This window comes from Orbicella faveolata, unplaced genomic scaffold (assembly GCF_042242905.1).
Source record: "Orbicella faveolata isolate gen_17 unplaced genomic scaffold, um_ofav_v1 contig_5, whole genome shotgun sequence".
Lineage (NCBI taxonomy): Eukaryota > Metazoa > Cnidaria > Anthozoa > Scleractinia > Merulinidae > Orbicella > Orbicella faveolata.
Window position 1 is genome coordinate 576,292 of NW_028301580.1, and position 24,997 is coordinate 601,288.

Consider the following 24,997-nt stretch of genomic DNA (forward strand, 5'->3'; position numbering starts at 1 on the left):
AAGGAAAGCGCCATCTTTATCTGTTGTTACGTTGTTGTAGATATGCGTGTTATAGACTGACAATTGGAATGTGCATCACTAGACAAGTGAAATACTTGGCTGATTATTGACTTGATGATGATTTAGTGTTGTGGACCTCCTAAGTGAATTTTGAAAATGCCGAGGTTTCGTTGGGCCCCCGTCGAAATTTCAGCTTTTCAAATTTGCTACATCGATTATTATACCGTTATCAACTTTTAGCTGGGCATAAAAAGAGCGAAATTCCAAGTAGTATGTTTAACGTAAACAATTATAGTGCTTGAGGAATGCCCCTTGCTTGGTTGGCGAGGAATGCTACATCTTGTTTCTTAATATTGCCCCGGTATTAAAAAGCGAAAATAATTCTTTTGTTTTTTGTTTGTTTGTTTGTTTGTTTTTTTTTAAAAAACCTTCTCTAAGCAATATGTTATGTTCGTATGACACATTTTGCCGTGTAGCTATTTAGTCGAGGAAAGTCTGAAAATAATAGTTTGCAAAGCACCAAAGAGAAACAGAGATAGTGAAGATTATGGAAGACTAAACTTGAAAAATTCAGTCCCCCTTTTTCATGGGATAGCCTTCACGTATCGTCTCTGAATTAGCTGAAGATGAAAAGAAAGCAAATTTCTTACTCCACTGATTGATGATGATGTTCGCCAATATTCTTCACCCTGTTGTAGATCATCAACTTGTTCGTGGCCGTCATCATGGATAATTTTGACTACTTAACGCGTGATTGGTCAATTCTTGGTCCTCATCATTTGGACGAGTACGTGAGGGTCTGGTCCGAGTATGATCCTGAAGCACGGGGTTGCGTTAAACACGTGGATATTGTGACTGTTCTCAAGCGGATAGCACCGCCCCTGGGGTTTGGAAAGTTTTGTCCACACAGGGAAGCATGCAAGGTACAATTACTTGTTTTAATCCAGTAGTTTCTAGTGGTTGCAGTGGGAATGTTAATGGCAAGCAGGTAGTTACCCCAGGGGTGCGTCCTCAACACCCCTTCCCTAGGGTTGTTTAACCCAGAGTTCCTAGGGCTGTGGAGGAGCATGCAAGGTAAAATGATTTACTTTAATCCAGTATTTCCTAGTGGTTGGAGTGGGAATGTTAAGGGCAAGCATGTAGTTACCTGAGGGATGTGTCCTCAACAAACCTTCCCTGGGGTTGTTTAACCCAGAGTTCCTAGGGCTGTGGAGGATTGGAGTGGGAATGTTAAGGGCAAGCGGATACTTACCCGAGGGGCGCTTCCTCAATACACCTCCCTGGGGTTGTTTAACCCAGTGTTCCCCAGGGGAGACAGTTTCACTTGTGCTGGGCTTCTCTAACCAGATTGTTTCTAACAATAGGATGTTTTGGGTGATCCTAAAAATTGAAAGCGTTGCAATTACGGACTCTACTCTAGTGCCAGGAATAGTCTGATTGGATTTAGAGAATTCGTTTCCTCTTAAGAGTTCATTGTAAGTTGTAATTACTCGTTCAGACCCTCAAATATAATCAGGAACCAGATTTCTGAGGTAGAGTTGAAAAGTAGTTACAAAGTATTTATTAGTAAACCCACAGGGTAATACACTGTGATGCGGCCGGTTACATACCACTTTTCGAAAAAACATTTTCTACCACATGATCAGATTTCTAAGGATGAAGAGTAATAAGTCGCTACATAATTTTGATTTGTAAGTCCAAACGGAAGTACACTGCCGCACAGCTTTGTTAACTTTGTCTCTTTATTTCTACAGCGCCTTGTGACCATGAACATGCCACTGACCAAAGATGGAATGGTCGACTTCAACGCTACCCTCTTTGGACTCATACGATCATCTCTGAACATTAAAAGACCTGAAGGTAAAGCACAAGCTATCCTTGAAATCTGGAAGGGCAAAATGCTCAAAATGCCAACTTATTATATGGCTTAAATTAAAGAAATAAACGTAGTACTCCTGTTAGTTTTAAATAACTTGTTTCTTTGTTTTTGCAGGGAAAGGGTCGATAGACAAAGCTAATGAAGAAGTCAGGAACATAATTCTTCGTATCTGGCCAAAGACGTCGATGGAGCTCTTAGATAAAGTGGTGCAACCTCCTGGAGTGCGTGAGTAATTCCTTTTTTCGGACGGTCCATATTTTAGATGTTTGTCTCTACGGCGCTGCATGGAGTGTTGGTAAAATGCTTTAAAAAAGGAAAAAGAAACAAGGGAAAATTACGAACAAACGAGTAAATGTTCATCAGAAATGCTACAGGGGATAATGGGTCGGTAATCTATACTCAGGGGTGTTGGTTCTTCGAGTGAAAAACAACAAGATGTTTAGAAGAAATCAAAGAGTTTAAGAAGAATTTCTAGGTAACAAGAAAACTAACTGCTGTTGTTAATGTTTTTTTTTGTTTGTTTTTGTTTTGTTTTTTTTTTACTGCATAGGCGATGACGTCACAGTTGGCAAGTTCTACGCTACCTACCTGATTCAAGAGTACTTTCGCCGCTTCAAAGCGAGACAGAAAGCGCAAGACCAGGCCAATGAGATGCCTGGAAACAGCACTGTGGCTTTACAGGTAAAAACTCTTAGTGTGTTTGTCAGTGTCCATTCAGGTTGTTGACTAAGATAAAACCGAGTAACCATAGCGACCGGAGAGTTTTAGATTCCTTAGTTTGGGGAAAGGTTTCAAAATCGAGTGTCCGGCACTAGTTTAAGGCCGCCGTTTTCACATCGAGGGTTTTGTTTTGATTAATTTAGTTTTTTGACCCTGAGGTTGCCAAACAACTGTCGTATCAAAGTATTTCTTGCTGTGGTTTTCATTTGTTGAATTTTTGGACTAGCTCGCGTTTTTTGTCCCTGATCGCTAAAGAATCGGGAATTCTGCAACGAAGATTTGCCGAGCAGGCGCTAGTTCTCTCGTCTGTTTTTGTTGTCCAGTAAAAGACGAGTTCAAACACTCCGACACCGACTTGTCGGTAGACCCTTTTCTTTTCTCTGAAAAAAAAAAACTATTGTTTTTTTTTTGTTTTCAACCGAAGCATTGTCTTTCTCTTTCCTAAATGAGTGGAACGGCCATACAGACAGAAAAAGAATTAGCCTGTTAGAAAATGACCCGGAGAGCGCTTGAGTCGAATTGTCTCTGACGAGAAGATTTTAACGAATTAAGCGCTCCAACCACAGAGCTATGGTAGACTCGTGGTGAACTAGGCCATAAAACACATGCCATGTCATGTTGCAAGCCTGATTTATCCTAATGATAAATGGTAATGATGATTGAAAGAGGGTGGAATTCTCTGCGTTTTCTGAGTTGCTCGCGTTAAATGAATTGCTGATCTGGGTGGCTCACCTTACCCCCACCCCCACTCCCACCCGTTCAACCCCACCTCCCTCTCCCGGTCCTTCCCGCGTCAGCTATTGATGCTGTTTTGTACTGCCGTGCGGCATGACATGGAGTTCCTTATTGCCCTAATGATTATCACGCCCATAGCTATAATCTCCATCTCTCTTTCTATTTCCGCTTCCCAGGCGGGTCTTAGGACGCTTCATGGTCTCGGACCACAGCTTCGTCGGGCCATTTCCGGTCAGCTGGGGAGTGATGATGACGAGCTATTCTTAAAAGAAGACGCATCACAAAAAGCCCAGGTAAACCACATCTACATGAACACCTCAGGATTGACATTTTGCTGTAGTTGCTTTTCGTTGTCAGTAACACCGTGTTTTGATGTCTTTGCAGCACAAGGGATTCTGGGAGAGTCTTAAAAATGCAGTATCAGTATCACCACGTCATAGGTATTCATCTGATTACGTTAAAGGAGCAACGTCACTGTTTGCCCATCTTGATAAGTGTAGCCCAAGTGTTTCAAGTTGTCGTTTGTAATCCGTGTCAATCTTCTCCATCCTTAACCTTCCCTGTTCCTGTATGGTTTAATATTATCACTTTGTGCTTTATATCTTAGTCAACTATTACGGGGACAAGATAACTCTAAATACCGTGACTGGGCTCCTTCAAGTCTCACGTGTCCTCTGATCGCATGTCACCCTAAGAAAATTGCTTTTCTTCACAATATTTGTTACTTTTCTCGGCTGAGTATTGGTTATTTACAGCACATATTATACCGCTGAACCTCGCTATTTCGAACTCTCAAGGGAAGCAGTAGTTCGAAATAGTGGATAGTAAAAGACTGAAGGGCGAATTTAAGGGAAATAGTTTAGAGTTCGAAATTACGGGGGATTCGAAATAACCGAGTTCGAATTAGCGTGGTCCAAGTGTATATTTTTTTCATCTTTGTTGACATTTTTGTTTTCAGTTTTAAACGACCGGCTTCTTTCCGCTTGTCTACTTTTCTGGGCAAAAATGGGCATGGTCTTGACACAAAGAAGAAAAGCTCCTCAATGTCAAATCTTACTGGGACGAGGGTAGGTTAAATAATGAGCACTTAGGTTGGCTTCAAAGCAAACAGTATACACTTAATTACTGGTCCTTTGGGAAACAATAAGTTTTATTTTCCCGAGAATCTCGGATGTTTCCGGAGACGGAGTCAAAAGAAACATCGAAATTCGCGGGAAAACTAAACTAACTGTTCCCAAAAGGACCAGATAATAAATGTTTTGTTATATAGCTGGAGTTAAGTGTAAAAAAATTAGGCAAGAAAAGGTCAGAGTAACTTTCGGTCAGTGTGAGAACGAGCAACAAATGTGTAATTGTTGCTCGCCGGGTTAACATTTAAATTTAGTCATTGCTGCGTGACCATAAATCAACCAATAAAAGCGCATGTTAGATTTACCCAAACTCCAGCTATTGAAGCAATAGACCACAAGCTTTTATGGTTTATAGGCTGATAAACCACGCGGGATGTTGGAAGAACATGAGAAGAATTCGTAAATCACGAGCTGCAGGCGAGTGATTTACGAATTTCTTCGAGTGTTCTTCCAACATCCCAAGTGGTTTATCATGCCTCTAAACCATTAAAACTTGTGGTCTATTGCTTTTATATAATAATTCAGAAGACACGCGAAATTTCCATGAGTTTACTGGCACAGTAAACCATAGCTGATTGATCAATCGGAGCGCGCGCATTCATTTAATTATTATATAAATAACAATAACGTGTGTTTCCTCGACACCTCAAGGTACTGATGGTCGAGGGGAAAAACTCTTCACTGTTTCCCTAGAAGGGGGGAAGGGGCAAACATTTACTGTTTTCTCTACATCCCGCAACAAAGTAATACAAATTTCCATAATATTTCTGTCGACTTATCCAACAATCATAACCGGCCCTCCCCTCTCTCGGCTAATCTAATCGATGCTCAAAGGCATTTGCCGTAATCTGAAGAACTTAAAGAATTTTTTTCAAATTGTACTAACCTAACGCCTCCTGCAATTTTAAGCTAATTCTCAAACATCTCTCGTTGTGTAAATCCTTTATTGCACTCCCATCCACGTGGTTACGTATTCTTATTTCCGCAGTGAGCTGTAAATTTCTCAGGTATCGATATTCTTTTCTGATACTTGTTGTTGTTGTTGCAGCCCTCAGCCATGTTCAGTGATCAACCTTTTTTAGTACCCAGTGCTGGTACATCAGCAGATGAAAACGCGAACGAAAGCGAGGGTGATCAGCCTCGCATTGAACTTCCTTTGGGAGACCCGGATGATCCGGGATTTTTGACTGCCCTTAAGGGGCATCCAGGCCTAAAAACTGCATCGAGCTTGCCACTAAGGCCTAATCAATCACCTGAACCAAGACGTTATACGAGGCAGCGAAGCAGGAGTGAGATTTTAGGCTTGACGCCTCGACCAGCCTCTGGGGACGCTTCCTATTTGGGCCGTGAACTCGACCGGGAAAGGTCCTCAAGTATCAAAAGCCTTCTCGAGAGTGCGTTAGTCGATGAAGGTGTTTCGATAACCTTGGACGACCCACTTGTTCGGGTTGCCGAACAAGAAATCGCCGAAGCTTTCGACGTTTCGGAAGACGACCTCAACGAAGCCGCGGAGAGAATTTTAGCTCAAGCTAGCGATCGGGAGTCGGCGACCGAAGAGGAAGACTTCGGTGATGTCAGGATCGCGGCAGAGGCAGATAGCACAAGGAGCTCGCCCTTCATTTCGCCTCGGTGGTCAAGTGAGCCTGACACTCCAATTATTATCACCGATCTTTGATGTCTCTGGTAAATCGAGACTGCAAAGGCGAAAATTTACACCGTTGCTAAGGAACGCATCCACAGCTCGTGACGCGATGCTGTCACGCAATTGGTTAAGAGAGTTCCCTTACCAGTGCAACCCAATACGCTTTGCCAGCAACGATTTCATGTGGAAACGGGTTCCAGAAACGCCCGCGGTTTTGGGTCAGCAGCAACAGAACACGTTCCAAAAGCAGAACATCCACTGCTTAGAGAATGGCCGCAACAGTAAAAACAGTGTAAATCTTTAACGCATTTAGCACAGGTATATTATCTGTTAAAGCTAATTGAAATTTTACTGCATCGTCATCTTTGTATATCACACATTCCCTTTCATCTTTTGGCTAGGCAAAGAGTTCAGACTTTTATAGAAACAAAGCTATATAAATTAATATTGAGCAGCTAGATGCAAAACATGAGAGGAGCTCGTAGAATGAATAGTAGATTTATTGCTAATTTTTGGGTAGTTGTATTGTGTTTCCTTGTAAGAATTTCCTAGTTTGTCGCGAGTTAATGTTTGTAACTTTAGTTGGTAGCAACTCGTTGCTTTGTGTCAAATTAGTGCCAAAGGATAATTTTATTTTATTTTTTTTCTTGTACTTTTAAGAAGTGCCTTTTTTTTACTTAAAATGCAGCAAAATTGATTCAATTAATTTGTTCATGAATTCAGTTCTTAAGCCTATGTTAGTTAAATGGAACTGAAGTTGTATAGTTTAAAGTTAATAGAGGTATATAAAATTGACGAATATTTTCCTTAGGGCATTTTTTGCTTTTTAATTTATTTTTCCTGTGCACTTTGATCCACTTTCTAGATTCGAAATGGTTAATTAGATAATGAAGTATAGCTCTAATTGAGTTCTGTGTACATACTGCAGTATATCAAAATCTGCATTTGAAGATTTGTTTTGTTTTGTTACGAAAGAGTGACAATCAAAGAAGATTTCCAGTTATGTATTTTGTTTCATTAGAAAGTGACACATTTTTAGCTATCCTCTTCACTCCGTATGTGATATAAGGCCTTTAGAAAGTGAGATAGTTATTTAATTAGTAGATGTCTTAGAGCGGTTTTTTTAGTGAGTGTCGAAAGTATTTAGATAATTACTTTGGTTTTGGTTTTACTACGATTTGAGATTGGTTGAGTAGTCTAATAGACCATTTTACAGTTGTTTGTTCAGTGAGCTGGGTTTTGAATGACAGCGAGGCTGTAGGTAACCTTGTTTTGATACAGACGTCACTGTTTTATTGTGTAAATCAAGTTGCTCTTGTGCTAACTAATCAGCATTTAAATGAGAAAAGTAGAAAGGGCTGTATCAAAGCAAGGTCACCTCGAGCCTCGCTTGTATTCATAGGCCAGGTAACTAAGCACACAACTGTAAAATGGCCTATTGGTAAGTAATTGGTTTGGTTTTGGTTTTACGATACTCAATTGAAAACTACTCTATCACAGATAGTTAAGCGTTATCTTTCAACAGCTATTTTTTTACCTGCCAATATGACTAGCAACAAATAATATCATCTCATATTGTCAATCTTCTGCTGATCTTGAAGCTGTATAGAAATTAGTCAGGAAAACTCCTATTTTACGTTCAAGCTTGTTTAAACTTGATCTGCGCAGTACTGAAAAAAGGCTTTAATTGTATGCCCTTTAGAGGAAAAAACCTTTATTTTTATTTCGAACGCGGTTAAACATGGTTTGCCTAAAACTGAAAAAACTTTGAATTGTATACCCTTTACAGGAATCTTGAATCGGCCAAAAAAAAATACCTTAAGTTGTAATTGTAGCAAAGACTTTGATAAGAATAGTATAACCAAGCATTGTACCGTGCGCTTAGAACTCGTATCCAATTTTTGTTGTGGAAGTCTACAATTTTGAAGAGTTATACAATATTCAATTCTGAAATGTTCCACTACCGGGAAGATATTTTTGTAGCACCATATTTATGCCCCCCTGCGAAATCAATGAACATGATATAGAGTTGTTCCTAGAGCAAATTTTTATCGTATTGTATTGTAGAACCATTTGTATCTGGTTGTAAATAGAGATTTTAATTTTTATAAAGAAAAATTCGCGCCTTTAAGGCAGCATATAAAATAAAAAGGCTGAAAACAACATGAGAATTAATCTGCAAATAAAGGATATTTTGTTCGGAAAAATGTTCTGGTTGCCTTGTGATGGTTTTAGACTAATTATTTTCAAACTTATTAATGATGTATCGAGTTTAAACAAAGGAAATCATGACCGTGATGGTGTTTAGATATCGGATCTTTATATAAATTTTTACGATTTTCTCCGTTTTCTCTTCAGTTTTAGTTTTTACGATAACTGCTGAAATTCTCGCGCGCTCATTGGCTAATTTTCATTATCAATAAGCGGACAGACACATGATTTTATCATTTATGCGAAGCGTCAACGAGCGAGAGCGGACAATTTGACAATTTGTTATCGCAAAAAACAAATTGACATCCGTTTTTCATGCGTCTGTCCTGTTATTGACAATGGATTTCGTCATAACATTGTCAATTTGTCAAGTCGATTGAGAAGATCTATCAAACACTCAAGACAGTGTTCGACCACATTACCAAACACCAAAGCTCGTCAAAAATACGCTACAGGTCGTATTTTCAACTCTTCTCGATGTTTGGAAATGTGGTGAGACACGATCTATCGTGTTTCATGTATGACATAAACGTGCATACGGATTCGATTCTGGCCCAGTGTTATATATAAATGTGGCTTGAGTCTGTTATTGGTTCTTTCCTTGCTCTGAGGGTTTTTCTAGCGGTTCAAATTTTCCCACTGTTTTCCGTCCTGGAAAACCAGCACAACCTGGATAGAGGACCCGTATGAAAACCTGCTAAGGCTGATGTGGCTTCCTCTCGATATCTTTGTAATTTGTTTCATTATTTACATTAGAAAGGCGACGATCCATTTATTTTTCTCGCTAGTAATACACGTAAGAATTTCAGCATGCTGATTGGCCGAGGGCACGTCAATCCCAAACATTGCAGCAAGTTAAAATTGGATTGCATGTATATTAAACAAGTAATCAAATGATTTTTCTCGTGCATTTTGGAATAAATAACCACTCTTAAATTCTTTGAAGACTACAAATTGCACACCGCGCCCTAAGGGGTCGTGCAAATTGTTTTGAAATTTGACCACCTATACAAACTGAGCGGAGATTGGTTTCAATAATCGTGGTTCATTAGCTTAAGGCGCTCCGCTTTGACAGGAACAGAGAGGCAAACTGCAGCCTGTCCTAAAAACAAGTTATCCCCAATACGTGTTTATCAAAACTGTAGCATGGGCAAATATCAAAACGAACGTCATAATTAAAGGGGGGGGGGGAAGTGGGGGGGGGGAGTGGGGGAAGGGGTAGTGGTGTGAACACGCCGCATGTGCTTTAATCGATATGACGAAATGTAGAATTCAAACGATCATCAAAGTGCGGTGATAAACGATGAAAGCGAAGAAAGTGATGAAGAGCGAGCGGTCGGCTACGGACAAAATAAATTACAAGTTATGAACGAATACAATAAAAGAAACAGAAATAACGACCCAAAGGTAGACGATACTTACAAACGTTGTATGACTAGGACGGTTAGGAACACGAAAGAGGAAAGCGGAAGGCGGTAAATGAAACAAGATGACTGTAACGTGGCGATGGAAATGCACAAATATACAAGAAAAACGCATACTAAAGGCAACTCAAGCAAAACAAAATTATGCGAAAAAACCTAACAGAATATTGATTACGTGAAAGCGAGAAAAACGAAAAGAATGCGATGATGACGGAAAGAATGCACGTACAAACGGAAAAAAATAACAAAAGAATTAAATGCCGCGGCAACACTCTCCTTGTAGCTTCTCCATAGCACAAGACATATGGGTTGTTGACCAAGCTTGTTCGGTCAACTGATGGCTGGAAATTGGCCAAGTTCTTTGTTTGCTTGTTTGAGGATCGAGTTTTGGTTCACCCTTAAAGGGAATTTGAAAACGCAGCTTTATTCCTACGGTTACTTCAGTCTAACTTTAAACCTCCTAATATAGTTTTTACTGTTTTAGGAGAATACAATTAAATTATTAAAACATTAGAGGCCTATCGTCCACACCAATTCGTCAGGAAAACGGAACTTTTCGACAACGCTCTTCAAACCGGAGGAATTTGAAAACGCCGGCTTTGCGTTTTAGTGAGGGCGGAAAACATTTTAAAAAAGGACCTTTTCAAAGACGATGACGTTCACCGATCTGCCTGATTGAGAAATCTTGATTCCAGGCTAGGGTCTTCCTAAATTCATCCCGCTGAAAGACCGAACGACCCTGGAAGATTAAGCACTTGTACTTAATGACTGGCCCCAAGGAAAACAGTGAGGTTTGTTTCCCCGAGACCCTCGATGTTCTCCGAGGCGAAGATTGAGGTCGAGGGGAAACAAAACTGGGACCAGTCATTAAGTGTATTGTTATACCTCCCAACTCAAAAACAGAAAAAAATGCAAAGAAATCGACGCCGGCTGGCTCAAAACTTTGCCACGGTTTCAAGGAGCACGACCTGATCACGTGCGACTCGAAAGTTCAAGTTTCGTTTCCCTAGCGAGTTAGTGAGTTTTGTTCGCCCTAGGGAGTTAGTGGATTTTGACCCACAACACGTGACACGTTCTCCTCCAATCGGAAAACGTATTTGAGTTGGGAGGTACATTAATTTAGCCAGTTAACCTCTGCTTTGTGACCAGAGTATGAGTTGTCTGAATAATAGCAGGTATTGGTTACGCACGGGTTCCTGAACTAAAACATATTTACTCATATTCCTTCGCGTATACAAATGAAATTTAAATATCCCGCACCAAGATGGCGAATTAATCAATGCAAATGATTGCAATTAATCAGCCATATGGTGTGTAGTCGCAAAACGCGTGCAAATTTAAATTGCAAATTGTACATCGCTGAAACATTTGCTGTGTTAAGTTCCTCGGTAGTGCATCTACCATCACGTTCAAGAATTCCACCAGCGGAAACATAAGTTACCTCAGCTTGGCCTCTTCCAGGAACAAGTACCAAGTTTTCTTTTGGACCGTTCTTTCGTTTAGAGCAGTTAGGAAACACTAACAACTGCAATAAGAATTTACTTCAAGCAAGCCTTGCAAGCACGTGCTTCGGATAAGATATGGTTTTTATATCTTGCCAAGGTAAGAACTATACACAAAACCAGCGTATTTTGTGGAAGAAACTTAGCCTTTTTCTTCTTCGAACGTTCTCTATAAAAAGCACTCTTCAAACATTAGTTAATCTTTGTCCACTCAGCAATGAGCGTTGATATTTCTAACTTTACACTATCGATGGATTCATTCGACGTAGTAATCTTTCATAAAGGACTGATGCAACTGATTACTTGCTCTCTAAAGTGAATTCTGAATTTGCTCATTTTATATTGTGCGCTCATTGTTTTTACTCGTTTCGTTCAACGCAACGAAACGACATTTTCCAAGTTTGTTTTACTCAGTATTAGCAACACGAGCTACATTAGAGAGGGCTGAATGCTTAAAGAAAAACACAAATTTTCTTCGAAACTTTCTTTTTTCTCCATAATTCTGTCCAATATACCATTCTTAGTCTCTAACGAGCGAAATTTGGCTCGATGAAGGAATTCATACATTTTTGGTAAAGGTTTCCTGAACCAGAAGCATATCGCCTGAACACAATCACAAATAACTTTTGTATTATTATCTTTATTATTATTATCATTACCATTATTATCTTTTTTAAGGATAAAAGGATAAAATTTAAAAAAGATTATTATCTTTTTTTAAAATTTTATCCTTTTCCAGGACTATGAACGGACGATTAACAGGATAGATATTCTTCAGTTAACTTAGAACCTTTCAGTCACATCCTTCAGTGGCAAGCTCAAAATTTATATTCTGCTTACGGAATGTCCATACATTTCTTTTAATGTCAGTTCTGAGACTTTGGCAGTACATCAAGTCAATATGCTCAAGTTGAAGAGTTTTACTTTCTGTAGTTGAAAGAGAAAACCCGACCCCATGTTGGATGTGAACACACGCATCTTTATTATTCAGCCCAGAGTGCAACGCGCAACCTAACATCTCCCTTCCTTTTTTTGTTTTGAAGCTGAAAGCTGAACTTAACACTCAGTGATAGCTTAAAGAGTCTTGTGCCACACCTACTGTGGGCTGCAAAGTTCCTTATAAAAATTCCTTATATAAATTCAATAAAAAAAGGAAAAGAGAAGAAGAAGAAGAAAAAAAGAAAACTTATTTTTGATACTAACTTGTGTAGCTCGTCGCGAGCAATTTAATGTCACTACTGGCCAGAACGGCAGTTCATAAGGCCAGGCGGGTAGGTGGTTTGGACACACACGTGGCGTGGAACGAGTTTTTGTCGCAGACTTGTCTGTTTGGTTCCGCTTAGCAGTTGGACTTGGCTGAAAGCACACACTTGATTCTTCGATGTTTGTTACCAATGGGTCAGGCACGGACTTGTTCGGAGCTGCTTCCACTACAGCATTCTACACAGGTGGTTCATTGAGGGTGGATGGTTCTACTCCAGGTGGAGTGGAAGGCGGATGGACAGCTTGCACAACTGGTGGAGTGCGTTGACTGGAAAGCTTCTCGAAAAGTAGTTCAAGATCCAAGGAGAGCCGGCATCACTGCTGCTATAACATACAGGTTCCTTTCAAAAACCCACAACAAAACATTCCGCCATTGTTGAGCCTCTATTTAGTCAGCGGTTATCTTCTTTTTAACACAGGCTACAGGGCAGCACACTAGCTCCGGAGGTTTTTTTCTTTTTTATTTGTCGTTCAGTTAAAGTGGGTTGCGTAGAACTTAAAACCTCGAACGACTTATAATCCTGGATTAGTGTTTATCGGCGTTTCAACATCACAGCCGGTTCAGAAATGACCAACATGATTACTACGCGACCAAGCGCGCGACCTAGAGACAAGAACTTGTAACTTAAGCTAGTTCTCTCGTCTATTCTATAAGAAATGTGTGTAGAACTGCTAGAAGAATTGCAATTTCGCCAGAGGGTTGCGGAAAACAATTTTCGTAAGAGGAACGGGTTAATGCGTGAAAACGTAATGATGTTGTTAAGTTCCACATTTCCGAGCCATTGAGTTCAGTCCAAATTATGAAGTCTTCTCCGATCGGCCTTCAGCGACACTTGTTTCTTAGCAAAGTCTGATAAAACAAAATAAATAATTGTTCTTACTGTATGCTTAAGTTCCCTTTAGATATCATAAATTTAACCTCTCATAATCCATGGGTTTATTCTGCTGTTACATTTATAAGACTGAGTGATTGTAGTTCCTGAATGACGTACCTGAAAGCAGGAGCCATAATCGGGGACGGAGACCGTAAGCGCGCGCCATTTCAAGTATTGGGGTTGTCCCCATGATATGAGACAATAATTCTATTTTTAGAACAAATTGCGCCATCACCTGCGGCACACGCGCGTGCATGGTGCGAGGATTTTTGCGGATGTCGCGCGGGGGAAATGGCGTCCGAAATTCCCGAAATGTTTCATGTTTTTGCTCCACAACTCAACGCGTTTTACGTCTGTTGGAGTTTTGCTTAAGTATTTTCGTCGTAAGCTGCTCCAGTTTGAGTGAGGTAAGACAGTGTCGAATTTAGGTATGTTCCGCTGTAAGCTTATATATATCGCTGACCAAGTTGTGTTCCGACTGATGCTTCTTTTACATGAGCTGTACATTACTCCACTTTAAATTTCACATATGTTGAAGATTAACAGCTTTTCCATTACACAGCAAAAAACTAGCTGGATATATTCAGATATAGCAGAGCTTCAGGTCTTCATAGTTTCATAGCTCCTCTTGCCACACGCTTGCGAGGAATTTGTCAGTCTATCGCGACCGAAAAGTAAAACAAAATAATTGCTAGTTTGAGTTTCGCTTGAATTGTAAGCAACGCTTGATGTTTCATCGAGGCTTAATAACTTTATGTCCATAGATACTGCTCAGTTTTATTCGTGTAAAAATCCAGTAAATTCTCTGTTGTCGATGAATGAGAGCGCCCGCCGATGCGTGTTTTGTACAGTCAGTAAACATGACAAATTGTACTTCCGCCGCACTTTCGTGTGAAAGCGTACATCGAACTCCAACAATAGCTCTATAGTTTTTAAATATGTTTAAGATTGATAAATGTTTTAGAACATATTAAAAGCTAAGCTGAAAATATGTGAATAAAGCAGAAACAATCAGCAAAGTTACGATGACGCTTTCTTTAATCAACTTGGAATAACGATTTCGATTTTGTTGATCGAGTTATAAAAACTCCTTGTCTATTTTCATTTTCGCAGTGTAAAACTTCACTATGCTTATGTTGAAGAAACACACATGATGTTAGCAGCCTTTTTTGCATTCGTGAAATTTGTTGCAGCATCTCAACACAAAAGATAACGAAAGAAATCTTTGTCAAGATTTGTTGACAATTGAAAACACCGACTCGGACTTGAAAGTGCACGAGCTGCACTTTGTATGCAAATGAGCTAATTGTACGCGTCAGACTTTCCTTTCAAAAACCTTTGCAAATTCACCAAACAAGCAGAGACAATAAGAAACCATCAAAACAGGTTTTGGTTATGATTAAACATTGTCTGAGAAACTCACAAATTAACTCGATACCAGAGTAGAGAGTTTTCTTGCTATATTCTTAAGCATACGCGTGAGCTTACAACTAGCGTGAGCAGATCTTATTATTCATTCCCAGCGCGAGATTGAAGTCTTGTTTTCGACCCTGAAAAACCCACCTTTTCTGTTAGCTCAGAGCATTAAACTACATATAAGCGCCCTGGTTCGTATTCCCTGCCTTATTCCCTACCATCGCTGTGAAAAATACGCAAGAGAATCTCTAACTCTCACCATTTGATCACGCAACGTGACAACATCCACGCGAGAGCCCCTGACATGTGCGTGAATACACGCGGATATATGACGTCAGGATGGCGCAATTTGTTCTAAAAATAGAAAAATTGTCCCATATCATAGGTGCGCGCGAATCCCGAGACTTACGGTCTCCGTCCCCGATTATGGCTCCTGCCTGAAAGTCAATTCATGTAAAGTAAAACTCGCTTGTAAGAACCTAGTGGTTTACCTGGCAGAAATTTGCAATTTCAATACCCAAAAATATGTGAGCCCGTTTAGCCAAGCAAAACCAAGCAGGCTCTTGTATGTATGTGGGTTACAGTTGAATTATGATAAACGTTTTCACTTATGAGTGTGACTTTTTACATTACAAGAAAATACATAATACATTTGCGAATAAATGCTGTATATTCAAGGACCAAATGGTTTGGAACCCAAGTTTATTTATTTTTCTGGTAATCAACTCATATATAACCTTCATAGAAAGTAAAAACCTAATAAAGAATCTATTTAGCCTAAATTGCCAAGAACTGCCCCAAAATACCTACAAGAACGTATTTTGCCAGAATTCAAAAAATGTCCGGGTTCTTACTCGCGGGTTGTTGTTGTACGACTGCGTTCTCTTTTTGTAAAGAGGGTACTTGTAGGGTGGGTGAGGGAAGAATGCGGCAATCCCAATTCCTCCTTATTGCCCAAATTCCAGTCCCATTCCCTCTCTTTGTTTATGACTCCCAGTCCCATTGACGCAAATCTCAATTTCCGAATCCTAGTTCCCATTCCACCCCTTCAGATCTCTCTCGGAAACCGCAGACTTCTTAGAGCTTGTCATGGCAAATAATCTACTTTCGCGCCTTGATGAAACGCAACTTTAAAATTAGATACATTGAAATCTGAACTAACCTTAATATTTTTCTTTTTCTTGTCCATAATATGATAAGTGCTCCCCTTTTGGAATCTAGGTAAGCCCACGTCGTTGCTTAGCAACTGACAAGTCTTAAACGATTGACCAATGGCGTGATAGTAGTTGTATGCTTTGCAGTCTTCTTGCCTTATGCAATAGTCCCAACACTGAAGCTCAGAGACAACCTTCACCTCAAAAGTGACGTCACCCTCTAGAAACTGATTGAGCACTGGTTTACTTCTCAGAATGGGGGCGTCACGGCATCTGTCTTTAAAGAGAAGTGATCTCACGGGTTAATTAAAATGGTGGTGGCAATGTCAAGTCACGCTACCCCACTGTAATGCAATGTTTTTTCAGAAGCCCTGCGTTGCAGAAGTCACCTTGTCATGTCGTGTAGTGTCATGTCATGTCACGCGATCTCCTATCGCGTCATCATGGTAATTAGTACATACCATACAGTTGAATAATGCGTTCTGATGGGACTTCACATTAAAAATAAGCAAAACTACAACCTTGGTCACAAGGGTTGGAAAGAAATCATTCTATACAGATTTTGCCCCTCCCTACCCCTAGGCAATATTGACAAAACACTTTCATCTGACACAAGTTTGACTATTTTCCAACATTGAAAGGGGGAATGGGGGTGTTGAAATTTATTCTGTAGGTATTACGATTACGATTTCATGTTTTTGGCATTTTCCAACACAATTTGCCCATGATTGTTTGAGTTTTCATATACTTTAAATGCCCATAACTTACACTGAAATTTACAAATTCGAACCAAACGTGGCACACGTGCTATCTATCACTTGCTCAATAAAATAATTGCTCATATCTGGTTATTGCCTAATTCCCTAACTTGATTCGCTGATTTCGTTTTTTCCTCAAAATTGAGGTTTTTAGCGTTTCTACCTCATGTAACAAGTAATAAAATATATCTCTGCTAAACATATCTCAAGAAAGGCCCATTTTTCCTCTAAAACGAAGTTGGCAGGTAAAAAGTACTTTAAGATCTTTGAAAGGGTGTTCCCACGGTCTATTTTCATTCCAGACACACCTTTAAGGGCCAGAAGGTACGGTTTACATCGGTTTTTGAACAGTTTACCAAGGAGTTACAGGAGATTATGACGTAATTGTAGAGTCACAGATATTGTGAGAAAAATTGCTTAAGGAATTAACATCAGGATACAAAAATGACTAAGAATACACATTTTACTGAACATATAACTTGTTTGTCACGAATTTCGAACGGTTTACAAATGGTAAACCCTTGGATATAAAATAAATCTTCTTTCACCTTTTCTTTATAAAGCAGTTGTAAACCGTTGTAAACCGTGCAGTTTATGTCGCAATCAGCGAGAGTCTGTAATTTCATGTTACTTTGTGTGCTTAGTTGAATGCTGTCATCAAAATGATTCACAGACCGAGCTGTGACGTCTTTATGACGTCCTTTTCAATGGTAATCCGTTTGAAAACCGTCACGCAACGTTGTAACGCGTCGGTAAAACAGTGCAAATTTGTGCCGCTCATTGGTTTTTGAAAAGGGAACAAAGAACAACATGTACTCGTTGTGTTCTGGCGAGAATTACGTTCAAAAAGGTGGTGATTAATGTCAAAAAGCCAGCATATCTTATATGTCTCACCAGAGCTGCTCCATGGAATTGACTGACGTCATTGTGACGTCACCCGTTGATCACATGATCTCCATTTAACCCTATTTGATATTTAGCTTCAGGTTGTTACAGAAGCCAAATATCGCTATGATTGGTCAAACGAAAAAGCGTTGACGTAGTCCCAGCCCCGCTCAGACTGTAGCTTTAAGAGCTTTAAAGGCGTAATATGAAAAAAGGTAAGTTAAAATGACTAAAGGAAAATTAAAAGAAACGTGTGTTAAAAGTCTTTATCACGTCACGCCATGTCGCATCCGGTCTTGTTCTGTCACACTATGTCACGCCATATCATGAAATGTCACGATGGGGTAAATTTGAGTAGGGAAGAACTTAATTAAACCCAAAATGATACGTTATAAAAACAAGTAGTTCAGTCTCTTTGTTTGACTTCTTCCTATACCAAATGATAAAATAATCCATTGTTTTATGCTTTTCACGCACAATATCTGAGCCCCCCACCCCGCCCCGGTCCTGTGTCTGTTTTGAAAGAATCCTTGTGCAAAATCTTTCACACGAAAATAAATTTGATTTGAGTGAAAATTACCCTATGATTACACATATATTTGTTCTGTAACAACATTTATAACAGTCTTCGTTTGGAAGCATAGATAAATTGCAGTTTTAAAATAGTTTTTCGCTTTTATGTTTCTTAAAGGTCTGTGCCAAAATAATACGCATGTAAGTACGACATTGATTGACAGTGCAAGATTTACCAGGGTTTTAACCAATAGCAATCGTAGAACTCACTATAGTTCACTCGCCACCCGGAATAACTAGCTGTTTTCTCGTGAAGCTATATACAGAATATAATGTCCCGCCCCCGGGCCCCTTACGCTGGGTCGAAATACCCCTCCCCCACCAAATTCCTGATCAAAAGATCTTCACTCAAAAACGAAAAAGATGCTGTAAATAATAAGTAATTTCTTGAATACCTTCACTGTAACTTTCACGGTTCTCACAAGATCCATGGAAAAGACGTTTTCTCGCCGAAGCCAAATTAAAAGTTGTACGGCCGGGTGAAAATATCAAATCGTTACACATGCGCATGAGAGTGCAACAGACCCCTCAAACATTAGGGACCGTTCATTTTTTATCAGGTAGGGGGGGCTGGTGGGATTTGGGGGGGGGCCATTCGAAAAAAAATGGCTTTCGAGGGGGGGCCATCCCAAAAAAATAAGGGAAAAAAGGGGGGTCACGTGAAATATTTTAGTAAAACTTTAAAATGGCATAATGTTTGAATATCAAAAAAATTGCTATAGAATAAACATAGAAGGCAGGATACAAATTTATTACAAACTTTCCTTCTGCTTTAAAAAACGTTTGGCGACAAAAAGCATTTGTAGCTACTGAAAAGAAGTATTTAACACTGTTATTTTCGAATGCAACTTTCACTGGCACTCATCTTCATCTTCGTTGTCGTCGAGTTCTTCGTCGCCGCTTGTGCTGCTACGGGAGTCTCTTTCACCGATGCTGCAAGAAGCAGCAATGCTTTCCGTCAGAGTGTACTCTTCAGGGTACATGAAGGTGTAAACATAATCTCTGACTTCCTGCTCAAGGTTGGTGGTGATTCTGCTTCTTGCAGCATTGGTGAAATAATTCCCTTCCAAGAGCTGTGCAATGTATGGCCCATCTCTTCTAAATAACGACGTGGTAACATCCTCAACTTTAATACACTCTTCCGGGACGGCCGTTCTAGGAGGGTACACAAGGCATTGTGGAAGATCATGTCCTAGCGGGTTTCCCACACAGATTCCATAAACTCGTTGGACGTTGTTTTCAGTCCGCTTCCTCTTTCTTTCATTTGACTTTCTGCGGTTTTCTTTTTTCTTTCTCCTTTTGTTGATGTGCTGTTTGAGTATGCCCTTGAATATGCTGTTATAATTGCTCTTATTTTCTAGTGCTTCCATGTCCTGCGTGACCTTCGTCAACTTAGCTTCTATACATTTGATCTGTTTTACATTAAAACTGTGGGCATTCATCAATTCAGATGAGGGAGATGCCAATGAGAGGCCAAATGCCACACGCTCAGGGCGAGCCATAACTAGGAGATCCGAAATTGACTTCTCTTTCTTTTGATTTGTTTTTCAAACAACAGCTCTCTGTAGTATAGGGATTGTAAATATTGTCTTCACGGTGAGCACAAAACGTGAAGTAGGGGGATAATAGAGAAATATTTAAAAAGTTGAAATCTAAATATTGTTTGTTCAATTTTTTTTTTTGGGGGGGGGGGGTCATCCCAAAAAATGACCGCTATAAGGGGGGGCCACGTGAAAAAATTGGTAAGCTGAGGGGGGGTCATGCGATTTTTAAATGGTGCTTCCCAAATCCCACCAGCCCCCCCTCCCTCATAAAAAATGAACGGTCCCTTATGTACGCTGGTCCCATAGGAAAAACTTTTGTTTTCCTGAGGATGTTTCCCGAGAAAAAATCGAGGGAACATCGACATTCGAGGGAAAACAAAACTAAGGGGACCAGTGATTTAGTGTTTTGTTATATTTTATATGGCTGGAATTTAGTGTAAGAGTAGTCAAAGTAACCCATGTTCAGTGGTAGAAAGGGCGACAATTTCTTATTTGTTGTTCGCCGGGCAACATTTCGATTTAGCCATTGCAACGTGACCATAAGTCAACTAATGAGAGCGTGCGTTAGATTCAAATAAACTCCAGTTATTTGAGAAATAGAAAACATATACCGTGTTTCTATCGAGTTTTAGTAGAATTCTACTAGTATACTAATGCAAATGCTGTAATCAGATTAGCTGAGCCATTGCACACCATCAGCCATTAGTGTGCAGTGGCTTGGTGTCGTTTCTCCGAAGTTTTGAAAGAACATTTAGAAACAAATGAATAAACAAAATTCTCGAGAAGACTAAAAGGAGGGCATTAACGGTTTCTTGAATTAAGAAAGCTCGAAATTTTTGAAAGAAACTGATAAGCGAGTTTACAAAACTGCAAATTGACAATTTATTCAGTCCGCGCAAATTCTCTAAAGCGTGAAGTTTAATACTAAGACCAGAAATAAATGGAATCGTCATTTGAAGGAAATTTCAGTTAGAATTCTACTAAAACAATTAGATTATTCGCTCTCGATTTCTATGAAGCGATAGTGCAACTATCACCTCATAGAAATCTCGAGCTCATAATCTAATTGTTAATTAGAAACATAATTTAAAACCAACAACAATCTTAAATATCTTCTGTAACTTTTCTTCATCGAAAACGTACGTCATGTCACCATGGTTACCTGCACTAGGCTGTTTTCTTTTGGTTCTGAGGCATCTTGAGTCGCCGTTGGATTTCTCCAAAACGCAACACTCCTTGCTCAGTTGTCTACATTGCTCCTCTGTGATACTTGCGCCGATTCCAAGGCAGGGTTTGGAGGCGACGACTTCAGCGACCGAGCATTCTATGAAGAAGTACATGCAAGCTTTTAGCAGAGACACGTTTTGTTCTTTATCTACGAAGCAATTCGGCCACTACAAATTCTAAAAGTGAGGTAAAATTACCACCGGAAAAAATTTGCAAAGGCAAATTTTCGAACATTAGTCTCCCTTGGTCGGGGGTAAATTTCAAAACACTAAAGCCTAACTTAGATTTGATTGTTTTGAACTTACACAATTAATTAATTTTTTACAAACTTATGTTTTCCACATAGTTTTTTTTACTGATATATCTATATGTATTTTTAATTTTTGTTAGCATATGATGAATGTAGAATTTCTCTGTAGAAAAGTCATCATTAAACCGTTACTATTATTATTATTATTATTATTATTATTATTATTGTTATTATTCTAACGAAGCCAGACAACGCTAAAAATGACAGCTTTCCAAGTTTTTTATTGCTTACCAGAGGTTTACTTCTCTGGCTAGCGGAACGATTTTTCAATTTCGAAGTAGTCTTACTAGGTGTCACTGTTTTTTTTTTTTTCCTTTTTTTTTTGCATTACTACGCTACTCGATTGGCTTAAAAAACACTCGCGCCACTTTGTCAACCAATCAGAAGTCATGAAAACCAACACCAGTATCGTGATTCGCTCGCACATGTTTTCCCACGTTTTCTGCTAGCTACATATATTTTCTTCAAGTTTTGATTAGTTCATTGGATTGTGTGTGTCCTTTGCGATTGGCCAGAGTGATAACTTTGGTTTTGGTTTAACGAAATTCAATTGAAAACTGCTCCTTGAAAAACAACTGACATAGTAAAACCAGAGAAACTAGTAACACAAGAGAGACTGTTGCTTGTTGCCACTAACCTGTTGCCATGATGCTTGGCAGAGATAACAGAAAGCATAACAAGCGCAATTCAGTTTGTGAACTTTTGTCCAGAAGCGGCAGTTTCAAGCCTGAAAGTTTTAAATGGATTCAAGATCAATGTAAATAAAACAGAAAAGGGTTATCTAAAATTGATTCAGTTACATCGAGTTTCTGTTTTTAATACAGCTAGTGCAGACGTGGTAGTTTTGTTTCTAATGAAGCCGTTAGACGCAAGTTGCAATCGGCGAGAATCGTAGTGCTATCGAAAACGTAAATTCTTTCGGATTTACCGCACGTTTGCAGTTATAATAGGGAGTTTAAGAAAACCACGACGGCAACGGTAACCAGAACGTCGTTAAACAAAAAGTTTTATGAGTAGAACGATGGCTGTGCACGTGCCGGTTATAATAGGCCCTTTGCAGGATTCGGTCAGTTCGGAATTAATTGCGCTGGGACGCAAGTTACACAGTGGGACTTGCAAAACAAAGGAACTCGTACCACTCCAGCCCGACTTTGCTTTGTTATGAAAGCGGTCCCACTGTGCAACTTGCGTCCCGGCATAATTAATTCCGTACCATGTGACCGGATCCTGCAAAGGACCTATTGTGTTGGTACATTTCTTTGCCGTCTCGCTGCAAAACAACAACGTAAAATCACCAAATTCTGCATTGTCTGGAGAACGTGAACCACGACGGATAGTTTTTAAAATTTGTATTTCGATCATATCTTTAAGCTCCGTGCCATTATTCAGTTTCGGGATAGTTTTGACAAAAAGACACAAAGCAAATGATTTTAGAGTATCGCGAGATTCGTAGGTAAAACTGATTCAAATTCATTTTTAAATCGACGTTTTCCTCGGCGTTCTGCTGTCGTAGTTAATTAAACTCTCTATAAATTATAACGCCTGTCGAGGAAAAATAGCGAAAAAGGCAGCAAACACCTGCAGTTTGCTGACAGTCAGCAATAAGTTTCTGTCATTATCTGAAGTTGAAGCAATAACCAAAAACAACAATGTAGATTTGACAAAGACAGTCTTCTCAATATTAGCGCAGATGTGGAAGAAACTGTATAAGAAAAATTATGTTAAAAATATCCATGGCTGGGTTGCTTTCTTGTTGTTCTTTGGCGATTGAAAAGTTGTCTAAGAAATGTTAGAAATTTTAACGTGGTATGTGATTCTTGCATACGAATCAATGCTGTTAAACAGTGCAAAAGTTATTGAGCAGTACTTTCATGTGGCAATGTTTATTATGCTGTACAAAGTGGCTCTAACTTTTAAGTCTGTGGATGAAGCCCTAGTGTGTGACCATTCAAATGAAAGCTATTGAGCAGTACTTTTATGTAGCACTCTTTATTACACTGTACAAAGTGGTTCTAACTTTTTAAGTCTTTGGATAAAGCCCTAGTGTGTGACCATTCAAATCGGAAAGCTACTGAACAGCACTTTTATTGTGCTGTGTAAAAGGGTTATAAAATTTAATAGTCTGGATAAAAATTACTTTAAAAAATCTACTGAGTAATACTTTCATCCGGTGCTGTTTCATAGCGGTTCGAACTTGATTCGGTTGGACAAAACCCTAATGTGTGACCATTCAAATGTGTGAAAGCCATCGAGTAACACTTTCATGCTTCCTTATTTACTTTACACTTTATAACGCAAAATAAAGCTTGGAGGTTTTGTTAATTGCAGCTGGAGATAGGCCATTAGTCAAAGTGAGATAGCTAGTACTGAAAGAAAAGATTATCCGCTTCTTGAATTTCGTTTAAAGAACAAGCCATTTTAATGATGTTGCTATGGATAATCGTAATGAAAGACGTTTTAGATTCGTTTGTTACCTTAGATAGACCTTCTTCTGCATTGAAATGTTGATAACTTCATCTAAAAGGGATTTTCTGAAAGCTTCATGGCTTCATATATCACTTAACTCAAAAAGCTGGGAAAGTTCGATTACAATTAGGCCCCAGTTGTATAGTCTCGGGTACCCGAGACGACCCTACCTCCGAGGCAACTATAGCTAGCGTTTATATGTGAAAACGTAGTCCCTGTAGCCCGAGTCACAGTTGACCCTGCATGATTATTCATAACCCATATTGAAAAATAAATTTGCGCAAATATCCCTCTTTCTTTGCGTTTCCCTGGGTGATTCGATCACAGTGGGTTTTTGCCGAGTTGAACTTTTGCTTTAAACCCTTAATCTAGGCATTACGTGACACTCGTCACGCCAAGAGTTGTCCCGGTCAGGCGAGCCAAAGCGTTCACATGAAGAAAAGTTGTCCCGCTTGCCAGGGTTACCCTACCTGCCGAGGCTAGACAACTCGCCCACCGGAGTTGTCTCACCCCCCGAGACGGGTTCGCGATCCTAATGTAGACGGTTGGTACGGTTGAATTTTGCAAAGAAATAAGCTAAAAGTTACCTCGGCCAGGGTAACTCGGGGAAGGGTTGTCTCGGGTACCCGGGACCATATAAATGGGGCCTTAGTAAAATAAACGGGAGACAAACTCATAACATCAAAATGTCAGGATATAAATTCTCCTTATTTTATCTTGATGTTTCCTGTCGTACAGTTTGGAGAATCTAGTTGTACATCAAAGCATTGTCTCTTCTGTTATTGCTGTGTAAACTGTTTATGCGCTATTTGCCAATGGTTGTGTGTTAATGTTATAAAAGTTAAATTGGATTTTTATCAACCTTAAAATATGGATTATATTGTTAAACGCAAATGACTTACCTAAATGCATTATAGCTGAAAGTTACTCGTACAAAACCAGGCAAAGTTTAATTTTTTGGACCGATGTTTAGCTAGCTGATATCTCATACTTTAAAACAAGACAAACTCGACTTTATTTGGTGCGGTGGGATTGGTTACATTGACCGTTTCAGAAAATTACTATATTTCTTGAAAGCAGCTGCACAAATAGTAATGAACTAACATTCACGGAAAAGCCACTTTGCCAAGTGAGGGATAAATTGTACGTGAAAAAAAAAATTGCAAAGGCAATAGAGTGAGTTGAACGGTTTTAGCGGCACTAAAGGGAAGGTGGGTGGAGAAACTTGTTGAACCCGTGATGTCGAGTAGAATTGCGAAATGTGAGATTTACACGCGAGGGGA

At 39.5% G+C, this 24,997-nt stretch overlaps 2 protein-coding genes and 1 long non-coding RNA gene across 4 annotated transcripts in view; 1 reads left to right on the plus strand and 2 right to left on the minus strand.

Annotated features, from left to right (window-relative positions):
- Positions 1 to 8,313, plus strand: part of LOC149095637 (voltage-dependent L-type calcium channel subunit alpha-1D-like) — a 44,848-nt gene extending 36,535 nt beyond the window's left edge. For both annotated transcript variants that reach the window (XM_089281758.1, XM_089281759.1), the window contains 8 exons: positions 699 to 923; positions 1,755 to 1,860; positions 1,994 to 2,104; positions 2,430 to 2,560; positions 3,511 to 3,627; positions 3,719 to 3,774; positions 4,293 to 4,401; positions 5,513 to 8,313. In XM_089281758.1, the coding sequence (XP_089137884.1) occupies positions 699 to 923; positions 1,755 to 1,860; positions 1,994 to 2,104; positions 2,430 to 2,560; positions 3,511 to 3,627; positions 3,719 to 3,774; positions 4,293 to 4,401; positions 5,513 to 6,139 (1,482 nt within the window). In that variant the 3' untranslated portion in view covers positions 6,140 to 8,313. The remainder of the gene's footprint in view (positions 1 to 698; positions 924 to 1,754; positions 1,861 to 1,993; positions 2,105 to 2,429; positions 2,561 to 3,510; positions 3,628 to 3,718; positions 3,775 to 4,292; positions 4,402 to 5,512) is intronic.
- A 3,575-nt stretch (positions 8,314 to 11,888) lies between these two features.
- Positions 11,889 to 21,170, minus strand: LOC149095638 (uncharacterized). The gene is made up of 3 exons (XM_089281778.1): positions 20,874 to 21,170; positions 15,960 to 16,228; positions 11,889 to 13,356 (listed from the first exon to the last, which is right to left on the minus strand). The coding sequence occupies exons 1-3, from the start codon at positions 21,049 to 21,051 to the stop codon at positions 13,330 to 13,332; spliced, it is 474 nt and encodes a 157-aa protein (XP_089137904.1). The 5' UTR covers positions 21,052 to 21,170; the 3' UTR covers positions 11,889 to 13,329.
- Positions 21,171 to 21,575: 405 nt separating this feature from the next.
- Positions 21,576 to 24,662, minus strand: LOC149095639 (uncharacterized). Its single transcript, XR_016204798.1, has 2 exons — positions 24,617 to 24,662; positions 21,576 to 21,975 (listed from the first exon to the last, which is right to left on the minus strand). It is a non-coding gene; the product is annotated as an uncharacterized LOC149095639 (long non-coding RNA).
- Positions 24,663 to 24,997: the final 335 nt, after the last annotated feature.

Excerpts from the sequence above, each read along its gene's own strand:
- LOC149095638 (XM_089281778.1), bottom strand. The coding sequence starts at position 21,051 with ATGTACTTCTTCATAGAATGCTCGGTCGCTGAAGTCGTCGCCTCCAAA. Across the intron at positions 16,229-20,873 it reads AAGAAAACAGCCTAGTGCAG|ACAGATGCCGTGACGCCCCC; the intron begins GTAACCATGGTG and ends TTCTCTTTAAAG. Across the intron at positions 13,357-15,959 it reads AGAAAAAGAAAAATATTAAG|ACTTTGCTAAGAAACAAGTG; the intron begins GTTAGTTCAGAT and ends TTGTTTTATCAG.